The 12,202-nt window shown below is 36.2% G+C and overlaps 1 protein-coding gene across 1 annotated transcript; it reads left to right on the forward strand.

Moving 5' to 3' along the window:
* The first annotated feature begins 3,760 nt into the window (after positions 1-3,760).
* On the forward strand, positions 3,761-11,396 carry LOC113227038 (WD repeat-containing and planar cell polarity effector protein fritz). Its single transcript, XM_026459902.1, has 10 exons — positions 3,761-3,942; positions 4,025-4,323; positions 4,454-4,575; positions 5,152-5,318; positions 5,931-6,045; positions 7,112-7,336; positions 7,451-7,584; positions 8,204-8,324; positions 9,187-9,325; positions 11,054-11,396. The coding sequence occupies exons 1-10, from the start codon at positions 3,866-3,868 to the stop codon at positions 11,194-11,196; spliced, it is 1,542 nt and encodes a 513-aa protein (XP_026315687.1). The 5' UTR covers positions 3,761-3,865; the 3' UTR covers positions 11,197-11,396.
* The last annotated feature ends 806 nt before the right edge of the window (positions 11,397-12,202 follow it).

Here is a 12,202-nt window from a genome sequence, read left to right on the forward strand (position 1 = left end):
GCGCTTACCAGAAATTAATTAATATAATTCCAAGCTATGTAAAGTTTAACTGAGTATATGAGCGCCAGCTAGTTGGATAAATATAGGTATGTTTATTTACCTATTCCACGTTTCTTCTCATACAATTTTTATTAGTAGAGGTCGCAAATATCAAATTGTATATCTAGGCCAAGTGAATCATACAACACAGCAACAAAATGACAACAACTTTTACAGTAAACAACAAACAATGAAAAACATTGACCCAGTGTATCTGTATTTGAGTAGTCAGAGATTTCGAAAATTAAGTTATTTGTTTAGAGCATATAGGACGGGAGGCGCTATTAGCGTTATTTCTCGAACAAAATTTTCTGCCACATATGTATATTTTATGGAGTACTTGACGCGGTGAATTCGATAATGGAAATGAAAAAACATCGATTTGGAAGTACTATTTATTGTGCGATGGATTTTTTTTTGCTTGTACCTTGACAGAGGGGACTGCGAGTCGATGATGCCTCCAGTCCTATATGCTCTAAGGTTATTTGTTACGCAAGGCTGCAAAGTTGTTGTTTGACGCGAGTGCTTGTATTGAAACCTGAGCAAGCGAAGGAGCCTAAGATTAAAGAGACAAAAATAGAATCCTGAGCGTAGTAGAGCTTTGCTGCCGAGCGAAACACACAATTTTTTCACCTCACTACAGGCGGCGAGGAAAATGGTAGATGAAAAAAAAAACAGTTCAACTATAACAAATCAGTTATAATAAACAGAATTAGTTATCATTGTCAATTTAATGTCAACAATAATAAGAATAAAATATACCAATGGATTTGTAACGACAAATCGCGTAGCTGCACGTATCATTGTTTCTTTTTTTTCATCGAAATGTTAGGTGGTGTACACAGTCCATCGTCAAGTTCGAATTTCAAAAACCTTTTCCACGCTAGCTTAGGTTACCTTTAGCAATAGGCTCAACTCATACTGGCGCAGAGTAGAAGCGTCGCGACGCGTCTTGTTTTTCGACTATAATATATTCATCTCTATTTTCCCATTATTAAGGCACAAATTTATGTTATGCAAATATGGAAACGGGCGTCGTGGATGCAGTCAAGCGGCTTCGCGCGTCACTTGTCAGGTGTCAGCGGCGTCTGTCGGCGACCACACAGTGATCCGGGCGCACTGATGCGAGCGTTTGTCGCGCAGCGACGCGTGTCGCCAAGCGTTGTAGTTGAAAACCAGGCCACGACGCGACGCTACGACTGTGCGCCAGTGTGAGTTGAGCCTTAGAGGATGGAAAAAATAAAATAAAGTCTAATTTATATACGTCAATCATTGACTTACAATTAAAAACTCAATGACGTCAATATAAAATGTCATTTGGTTTTCGTAGTCTAAGCGCCCGTGCACACAACACGAAATTCGTGTCGTGTCCACACAGGGTCAGGCTTTAGCATGCTCCGGGCGGCGTCGTGGTGAATGTTCACTGATCCCAGCCGACTCAACCGGCGAGAGGGAAACAAGGTGTGGTTTTAGTGGGGTAGGCCTTCCAGTGTGGAGGGAGAGTCCCCACATAACCCCTGAATCTCCCTGGGCTCAGGGGTATCCATAAAGATTTCCCCCCGTCAAAAAAAAAAACTTTAAAAAAATTACTTTTGTGGGGAAGGACATAAAATATTACGTCTCGGGTTTAACCAACATACCTACCTTCAGTAAGTTGGCTCTGTACTTACAAAAATATACCTATTCAGCCCAGGGAATGTAATTGGTTTTTTATAAAAAAAAACTCACAGTCGCTTAATTGAATAAACAAAACCGTAAATAACTAAACTAAATATACTCCCCGACACATAATTCGCGCCACCTCGCATTTTTGTCGTAAAGGGCTAGAATACAAATAGTGTTATCATCGAAGAAAAAGTTTTCCCTCGGCTTTGCAAATCCAAATTCCCAACAAGGCCTTAGGAAAAGAAGTTTAGTATGCTAGTTTCAAATTTGTGTAATAGTTTTTGATCAATCAAACATTGTTTAAGCTTAAGGCACTTAATACTGAAAATGCGTGGTGGCTCGAATTATGTGCCCGGAAGTGTATATAACGCGAATGAAGTCAGTTTGTTTCAAATCATGTAAGGAATTACATATAGTAAACCCACGAGACGCGCTTTATAACTTAGAGTAGGTATCTAAGTATCAAAAAGTAGAAAGAAATGATAGAGTACTTTTCAGCATGTATCACAAGACTAAACGTTGTTTTATTATAATAAAAGAATTCGTTATTTACTAACTAGAAAAGTTAATGCTAATTAAAAAAATGTAGATATACCTAGTTAATTACTTAACAAAATATTTAACCAAATTATAACACAACATGCAAAGTGCAAGGTTATAAATTCTTATATAAATATTTTTGACACATTCAAAGTTTCGAAAGTATTAGAGGACGTTTTGTAGTTTTTCTCAGTTTTTATTTTAAAGTAGTTAAATTCGTCCTTCGTTTAATAGGCCACACTGCCAGATTTTAGATTTTATATAAATAAAAAAATTCAATCATTTTATTTTTAGACATTTTTTCTCGGGAAATCGTTATATTACGGTGGCCATTTTGAAATTCCACGTACCACACCACATAGTGAGCATAATTGTCTATAAGTGTAATATCCACGGACATATTAATATCATTGACACCACAGATACTTCAATCGTTTTTGTATGTCTATTTGGTGGGTGGGTGGGGTGGAAATATTTTGTATAAATTTATTGGTATATTTACGTCAATGATCTATAAGATATACATATATATATATATATATATATTGGCAATGATTTATGCCATAAACTATATTTTAAATTCTAACTTTAGTAATTCTAAGTATTTGATTTTGTCCGATTCTTTGAGTGCATTGTTGTTATTGAAGAATCAAAGAAAGATCATTGATAACCGTGTTAATTACTTCATTTACTACTTAAGAAACCTAGTTAAGGAATTGTGCAATAAAGGTTTCACTATAGAGTTCTGTTGGGTACCGGGACATTCCGGTATAATTGGAAATGAACTAGTCGATACCCTAGCAAAATCGACAGAAAATGTAGACTATTGTGATTTTAAAGTTCCTCATTCAGACTTGGTTTTATGCCTTAAGGAAAATATGATCAAAAGATGGTGTCTCACTCTAAATTTTACAAGAGAAGTTAAAGGAAAGTGTCTTGTGGAGATAGTCCTGGTGCCTTCAACCAAGGCTTGATTTGAGAGATATCCCGCATATATCTATAGGTAGAGATTTAACGACTCTAACAGACTTCGCATAGGTAAGTAGGCATTGTAAGATCTCTGCACATTTATTTGGGTTAAAGTTAAATACTAACTCGTTATGTATACATATTGTTCCCATAATTAGTGTGACCAATTCATTGTGAATCATTTGTTTTTTGACTGCCCACAATTTTCTTTACAACATCTGTTACTTATTTATTTAACTCAAGACATTCTCGAATATAAAACAATTCCCAGTACTGTACAGGAGCTTTTAAAGCACAAAAGTTTATATAATGTAATATTTGAATTTATAAATACCACTTTTAAAATAGTGTAAGTTGTTTATAATTAATTTCTTTTTTTTTAACTTTCATACTGCAGTAGTTAGTTTTATTTTTTTAATTACATTTAAAACTCTATAATAATTGTAATACTTCATGTTTTTTTTGAATTTAATCAGGCTTTGCCAAAGCCTTAATAAATTTTAAAAAAAAGAAGTAAGTCAATGTCAAACTCGTGTCGCGTTTATCGTTCATATTTATTTTATTAGAAAGTTGTACATCTAGTTTTATAGTTGAATTGTTTAAATTAAAACATAAAGTGGTGAAAATGTGTATAGTATAATGAATACTAATAATGCTTAATTACGAAGTGAAGTTTTTTACTTGCGACGAAAACCTTCATTTGAAAAACGGCGACTTTAAAAGTTTTAAGTAGGTTGTGCTAACACTTTTGTTTACTTATACGATGCCATGTCAGTGAGTGCTTTAAATCTGGTTTTCTTGAATTTTGCAGGTATGAGACGAAGAAAAAAGTGGACGAATCTGTATACGACATTGGGAAAAAGAATTTCCATGAGCGTAGAGGCGGGCAGTGGCGGTCTTTACGCCCCAAACAACTACGCCAACTCGAATCGAAACTACGCGACCTTAGTGTCGTTTTCTGCAACTGGACGAACGATTCTCTCATCACGATAATGTTCTCGTCAGGTGCCATAGCTTACCTCACTATTAAGCCTGAAACTTTGGATGTAACTCAAATATTATTTGATAGGTACTGTGTGGGAAGATTGTCAAGCCAAGCAGTGTCTAGTGGTAAGTTGAGTTGTAAGAAAGCAAAATTGTGTAGCATTTTACTTTTGGAGTCAATTCACATTGAGTTGAAATTTTGTAAACAAATTGGTTTATCATTGTTCACCATAATAAATAGTCTTTTATATTGCAGTTGTTTTTAGCAAGACTCACCTATTGTTACTCCATGGAGACCGCACTGCCACATTGATCACCTTTGGAAAAACAAACTGCAACCAACCTTGCCGTATTACTGATAGGGATCCACACTTGCAAGTAAAGAAGGCTCTGGTTTTCCATTATAAAAAATGCATGTTTGCAATTTTAAAACAAGCTAAACCCATAGCTTACAGTCCTTTTCATTTATTAGGTTACTTACCAAATTGTAAAAAGATGCAACCTGCTTTTTATCTTCAAGTAAAGCCTAGTCCTGTCCACTTGCACTATACTTAAGTATGTCTTAAACCAATGCTTGCAATGCAAAAGACACTCTTAATACACTGTTAAAAGTTTCTTATCAATTTAAGCATTGGTTTAACAATACATATTTAAGATTAGTGCGATTAGATGTAAATCTTGTTCTAGTAATTTAAAATACTAAGAACTAAATAATAATTTTCAATAAACTTGCTAATTTTATTTACACAAAAACATTGCAGCCATATGACCTAGTATGGTATGGTGTAACAGGCTGTGGAACGCAACTCGACATCCTGGCGCTTATTTTGCGTGTAACCATATCACATTTAATCATTTATAAAACAATCGTTTATATTATATAAACCTCACTCAAAAATGTGTCACTTTAAGTTTTACTTTAGCATTTTGTATTTAAAAACAAATTTTTCTTAGTTTATAGAGCTAGGAGGTGGAGTCCGGAGAGCAGAAAGGCATGTCTTTTCATCTGAGACCAGTACAGGAGTAAGAGTGCTCATGTGGGCTGCTACCTGTGCAGAACCAGCACCATGGAGTCCTGTTTTAGAAGATCTTGCCAATATGCATTTATATCAGATACACGGGTATGTTTTTTATCATCATTTTGAATAGTAAGAGACAGTAAGTGTAGAATAAGGTGAATTATAAAACAATTTTACTCAAGAGCTACTTAATAAAATGTCCAACTGCTATGGCACTCGGAGGGAAAGTACTTTAAATGTTGTGGATAGGAGATTTTACTTCCTGACATTCTTTTCTAAAGTACATATGTAATACTGCATTCAAAGACTTGAAAAGTTGCTCATCTCATCTGAAAATCAAACCCACGAAATGTGAGAGAAAATTTAGTGTGTGCTTATAATGTCAATCAAAAGGGACAACTTTAAGGATTCATTCCTTTAAGTATTAATTGCTTTTTCCTTTTTCCTTTTTTTCCTTTAAGTATTAATTGCTTTAATTAATTGCTTCATGAAGCAAAATATCTTATCTACAATATCTATAGTACTTTCCCTTCGTGTCCCATAGCCGTATAACTAACTTCTTGTATGTGCATAGCTACCCGGTGTTACCATTTGAAAGATTTCCATTTTGTAGTATGATATGAAGCTCTTGAAAATCTGTATGTAAAACTATTTTATAAATCTGGTCTGTTATAGTTTCTATGTTATACTAAATAATTTCTCATTTATTTGTAGGCAACAAGTTACTCTGATAGCATATCATCAACTGGAGAATGATACTCTGTCCGCAGAACTATCATACAAATCAAACAGTGCTGTTCATATTGTAGAACAGTTAACTGGACATAAGGTAAGGGATGACAATTTGAACATTGTGTTTTCTATAAACTATCCTTATAAACTTATATATCGATGCGGAATGATATCGTGGTTGCGTAAGTTTTGAAGCGTGTAAGGTAAACGCGGAGAGATGCGCCTAGAATTTCAGTACACTATGTTTAAACATAAGCCTTTTACAAATAAAATACTCTCTTACTGTAAATAAAATTATACCTTTTTAGCAAATAAAGCTAAGTCTTCAACTTATCTATTAAAAAACCAAGTTCAAATCGTATTTTTAACGTCGTAAAACAGATTTTCTGTGTGGTCGAAATACGTCAAAACATCTATTATGGATAATGTGACCATTACTTTTTCCTCGGGACTGGACACCTTTAAATTTACTAATTATAGTTTTTAAAAATACAACACCATGTTTATGATAGTTACGAAATGTTTAATGATTAAAAAAATAAAAAACTAATGTTGTGTAGTCTGTATATTTTAAGCCTTCACGCCATTGTTTTTATTTTATTGTGTCCTATTTAGTCAAAGCATTCATCATTTGTAAGTTTTTTGGAGAGAAGCTTAAAAGCGGGACTTTCCCGCCAAAAGCGGGATGTACGGTTACTTATAGATCTCATTTTACCTTGACACTTAGGTAGTTACAATCATCATGTGATTTTAACCTAATTCTGTTAAATATGAAATCCAACTGTGGAATTAATATAACAAACAAATTGTCGTCTCATATAAAAGAAAGCACTAGTAGATTCTGGTGGTACAACATATGACTATAATACAATTATTTGGGGGACAGCGGGATACGAAACTTAAAAGCAAAACATTCCCGCTCTAAGTGGGACGTATGGTCACGTTATTTATGGGTCCACGTTACCTTGACACTTAGGTAGTTACAGTCGTCATGTGATTTTAACCTAATTCTGTTAAATATACAATTATGGAATTAATTTCTGACATAATATAACAACCAAATTGTAGTCTCATATAAAAGAAAGCACTAGTAAATTCTGGTGGTACAACATCACATGAACATGACTATTAGACAATTAACCATTGCTCATTTTCAACTTCAGACTGGTGTAACCTTAAACTGGCTGCTTTACGACATACCCGTCGAAGACCGAACAATAAAACTTTCAACCTTACGTGAAACATTGACGTCGGTGTCACTATCGGCGCCTGTCCGGATAGTACGGAGGTCTCCGTGTGATGCGCGCCTGTTGGCTGCGTGTATAGACGGTTCATTACATGTAGTGCATCATGTTGCTGGATTAACTCACTCTGTTAGAGCTGGATTTGTAAGTATTTTTCATTGAATTTCGTTTTCTATTAACCATGTTTCACTTACATCTTAGCTATACAATAATGTGAAAAACTATTGTTTTTATTTTATTTTATCGTTAAAAATACAGATCGCAACGGACATACGATGGGCTGGAGAACTTATAGTGGCTGCAGAGGAAGCAGGCCGACTGCAGTGTTACGATCGTGCGCTCTCCTTGCTCCACCACCATACTAAATGTCTTGATTTCACTACTTATTTACGGTGAGACTAAAAACTTAAGAAAGCTCTTTATGTGTGCTACTTACCTTACATTTGCCATGAGCATGCAAGTTTGGCAGCAACAGATCGATCTTAAATACAAGACGTAATGAATGGCTTCAGGATACCAAAATGAAAAAGCTGTTAAATATAGATAATTATTTGTTATGCAAGACTGTTCGACGCGAGTGCCTGTAATGAAACCATAGGAAACGAAGGATGCTAAGATTGGAAAAAGATTGAAAAACATTCAACTACGCGATTTGTCGCACATTATTTATGTAATATGAATCCGTTGGTATGTTTTATTCTTATTGACAATTGAGACCATAACTAACTTTGTTTATTAAAACTGATTTGTTCCAGTTCAACTGTTTTTCTTTCATCTATTATTTTACTCGCTATAGAGTGGTGAAAAGTTGTGTGTTTCGCTCGGCAGTAAAGTTGTTTTGCGTCTCGTGTCTTGAAACCCTCGCTACGCTCAGGATGCTATTTTGTTTACCACTCGCTTCCCTCGTTCAATTTTAGTCTCCTTCTCTTGCTCAAGTTTCAATACAAGCACTCGCGCAAATAACAACTTTGCAGTCTTGCATAACAAATAACTATTATTAATTTCTTCCAGGGACAATAGGCGCCTGCAACTTTTAACAAACAAAAACTCAAAAGCGGGTCCTTTGATCTTAGCTTCATTTAGTGGAGGACCACTTGCTTTACTGCGAATTATGCACCCTCGATTATTGACGGTAAGTATAAGTAAATAGAATATTAAAATTACGTAATATTGTTTATTAATCAAGCTATAGCTTGGATAATAATATATTATTATCCATATATTTAATCATTTGAACGCCTGCTGTCAAACCTTTAACTGAACTGCCTCCGTAGCATTCAGCTGCCATGTTGGTCTGACACGCATAGGTCCCGGTTTCGATTCTTGAACCGGGAGAAATACATATTTGTCTTGCCTACATTTTTTCTCTCGTGAGTTCGGGTGTAATTTGTGGTTGTCTATGTGTGTGTGTTCATGGCACCCGCGACTAGAGGTGGGCGTTTAAACGAAAAGCACTTAAAAAGTCTCCTTTTTAAAATAAGCACACTTTTCAATTTAAGCGTAAGCGTTAACAACGAGCTTATGTTTCAAGTCCCACCATCTATGTTTCCTAAACAAATTTATTCGTCAATGTGAATAATAATTTTATACATAAAAATAAAGCTCATATTTTACAAATAAACTTACTTATCTCAAAATCTTTTGTGGTCTAGTCTGTTTTGACGCTGTTTTCACTAACAATACAATGTTGCAAGTTTTTTTTTACATAAAAGGCAGACTTTTTAGACTTATACGTTTTTCTAAACGATTTTGTAAGCTTCAAACTAAAAAGCGTTTAAGTGAAAAGCGTTGCGAAAAGCACGCTTTTTTAAAAGAAGCTCAACGTTTTAACGTTTAAAAAATAAACAGTTTTTCCCATTTCTATCCGCGACACAGAGTTTCCCTAGTGCCGGGATAGCCTCGCAAAGAATGCACACACGCACGTGAGTGCATTATTTGAATTACTGAACTTTAGACAAATCATCATCTTACCATGTTGTACATGTTGATAACAGGCATGGACCCGTGCTGGGCGGACATCTAACACAGTGTCTCTGCTAAGGGCCCTCGACTGGGAAACAGAAGGAACAGAGGGCCTTTGGGTTGTTAACAGGCTAGTGTGTGACGCACTTAGATCCGGTCTACAGGCGAGTGGTAAGTCACTTTTGGTTCTAACTTGGAAATTGTACCCTACGTCATTTACGTAGCATCCAAATTTGCAAATCTAAAAATGATGCTTTGCAATGCTTTTTTTTATAATATCAAGTGACGGGACGAACAAGTTGTGCGCCTGATGGTAAGCTACACGCCTGTCCATAACACTTGCAGTGCCACTACTTTACAGTACTTTAAATCACAAAGATCTGAGGGGCACTGCCACTGCGCCTGTCACCCTGAGACATAAGTTGACAAGTCCCATGTGCCTGAAATTTCACCAGCACCCTTACTCTCTTAGCCTTCAAAACCGGAACACAGTAATGCTGACTTTACTGCTTGGGGGCAGAAATAGGTAAGGTGGCATTACTGTACTTCCCTGGACAAACTCTTTCACAAGGAGCTCTACTACTACTAATATAAAGCCCAGTCTCTAGCTGAGCGCACGACTTTTACTAAAATATTATTGTTGTGATTTAATTTTAAAATTTAAGTTTAACAATTTAATTTCACGTCACGACGGATTTTCCTATGAAATTGTAATTAATCGGTGTATATTCATGTGAACATGTCCATCGTAAAGTGACCATTTATATTTTCAGACATAGTCGCAGTTATTACCATTTCGTATTATGTAACTCCTATCCTCTCGAATTAAGAAAACTGTAGGAAATTTAAATTGTCCAACCACAAGAGTTCACATACTGACAAAATTATCTGTAAAATAATGGCGCGTTTACACTAGACCGACAAGGCGCCCGCGCTTGCGCGCCGAAGAATCTGCCCATTAAAAGCAAAGACTAGATTGACAGCCATAGTACGCTGCTGAACTCGACAGAGTCGACAAGGTGTTAATCACTGTGAGGCGATCGCTTTCGGCAAGTGACGGCCGACCAAACAAGTTTCAACGTTATGATTATGAATACAAAGATCGAACACACAGAAAAAATTTTTGTCGTCGACCCGGTGGGACTTGAACCCACGTCCATGCTGCACCGTGGCAATGCCTAACCATCTGAACCACGGGTCCAGTTACCGAGTCATCGAAATTCTCCTATGTGTTTTTGTTAAAGATCTTTGTACTGGCTTTCTAGGACATCTAGCTAGTGAGAGATTTTTGAATAATCTTCTCACCGCATCACTCACATCATCAATCACCGCAGCCGATACCTTTACAGGTATCACAACTGAAGCAGATGTCGCTTTTCGATCAAAAGTATTTATTGAGATTTGTCTGTGTGTTCGATCTTTGTATTCATAATCATAACATAACTAGTAGAGGTATTTCACAAAAAATCTCAATAAATACAAAATAACTACCGCGAGCCGGGAAATAGCTACTTACGCGGTCAGTTTGTTTAACGATTTGTTATGTACTCGTAAATGTGCATAAACTTACCTATATTTATGATTTTCCGATTTCACGTGTAAACAGCGCATTGATTGCGTCGCCTTTGTCAGACGAATTCGCTTGCCCAAGAAAAGTCGGCTCGCTGGTTATGTCGACTGCAATTCCTTCGACAAGACGAAGTAGACTGCCAAGGACGGCTGTCGACCCTGTGTAAACACACCATTAGTGGTGGCGTTATGGTTTACAGAACATTGTTAGTAGCTAGTAGTAATCAATTTGGTCGTTCGGTGTTTTGTATATAGTCAATTTGAATTTCCTACAGAATTCTTAACACGATGGAACAGTGGACACATCATATTGACTTATCTTGGTGTTAGGCGAAGCTGTCGCGCAAGCAGCTCTAGGCGCTTATTTGGCGCCGTCCGCGTCACATCGTCCACTAGCGCAACGCCTCGCGCCCGCAGTACACGATCTGGCCAGGAAGTTTTTCCATCACTTGCTCAGGTCATTGTTCCACTAAATCTTTTTAGAACACCAGGCCGCATTTACATCTATCCCGGTAACATACATGAATACTAAATAAATAAATACTTAAATAGGCTCGACCGTGTCGTATGTTGCAAGACAAAGGGATGTCTTTTTTTAATACTAACACAAGCCGTGTGAATGGTAGTAAGCGACACACTTGTCCCTAACAGTTGCAGTGCCACTCAGAGCTTTAAATCACGAAAATCTGAGGGGCATTGCCGATGCGCCCGGCACCCTGAGACATAAGTTGACAAGTAATTTCACCAGCACCCTTACCCTTCGAAACCGGAACACATTACTGCTTGGCGTCAGAAATGTCAGTCTAACGTGGTCAAGGCTCATTCGCATTAAGTGTTCACAGTGTTAAGTGGCTTAGAGGTAAATGTGGCCTAAGTCCAACAATGTAGAAAGCAATAAAATATAATATTATAAGTATATGTATATGTATATGGGTCCTACGTATAAGGGCCTTCCAAACTTTCAGTCTGTTATATTTTCAAAGATTTCCTTGTATTTCAAGGTTTCGTTGAATATGTTTGATTTTGTTTTAACGCTACCTTATAGATTATAATGAAATGAAGCATTTCCCACAAAAAGAGAAAATGATCAAATTGTTAGTTTAGCCCCTATACTTAGGACCCATCGATATTAGACATAATGTACTGGCAATTATTGCCATCTTACTCTCCTCGGTGAAATATAGACCAACATTGTTTGACATGTCATTTATTAATATCACTGTTAAGTTGTCAGCATTAATTTATTCACAAGCCTTTGAAACTTTGCGATTAAGTTAACTCTAATTAAGAAAGACGTAAGTAACCAGAAGTGGGTTTTGATCTGTAAATATTTACTTAGAAAATACATTACATTTTTTAAATTTGGAATTTTACTTTATGTGAATATCATATTTCGACCCCTCCTACGTAAAGTATCGTAAGTCGAAATTTCCAAGTTTACAGGGGTGCGTTTTTAAAGTTATGAATTCACTGAAATGA

The sequence above is a fragment of the Hyposmocoma kahamanoa genome, unplaced genomic scaffold (genome assembly GCF_003589595.1).
Source record: "Hyposmocoma kahamanoa isolate Upper Pololo Valley unplaced genomic scaffold, ASM358959v1 202, whole genome shotgun sequence".
NCBI classification, from domain to species: Eukaryota; Metazoa; Arthropoda; class Insecta; order Lepidoptera; family Cosmopterigidae; genus Hyposmocoma; species Hyposmocoma kahamanoa.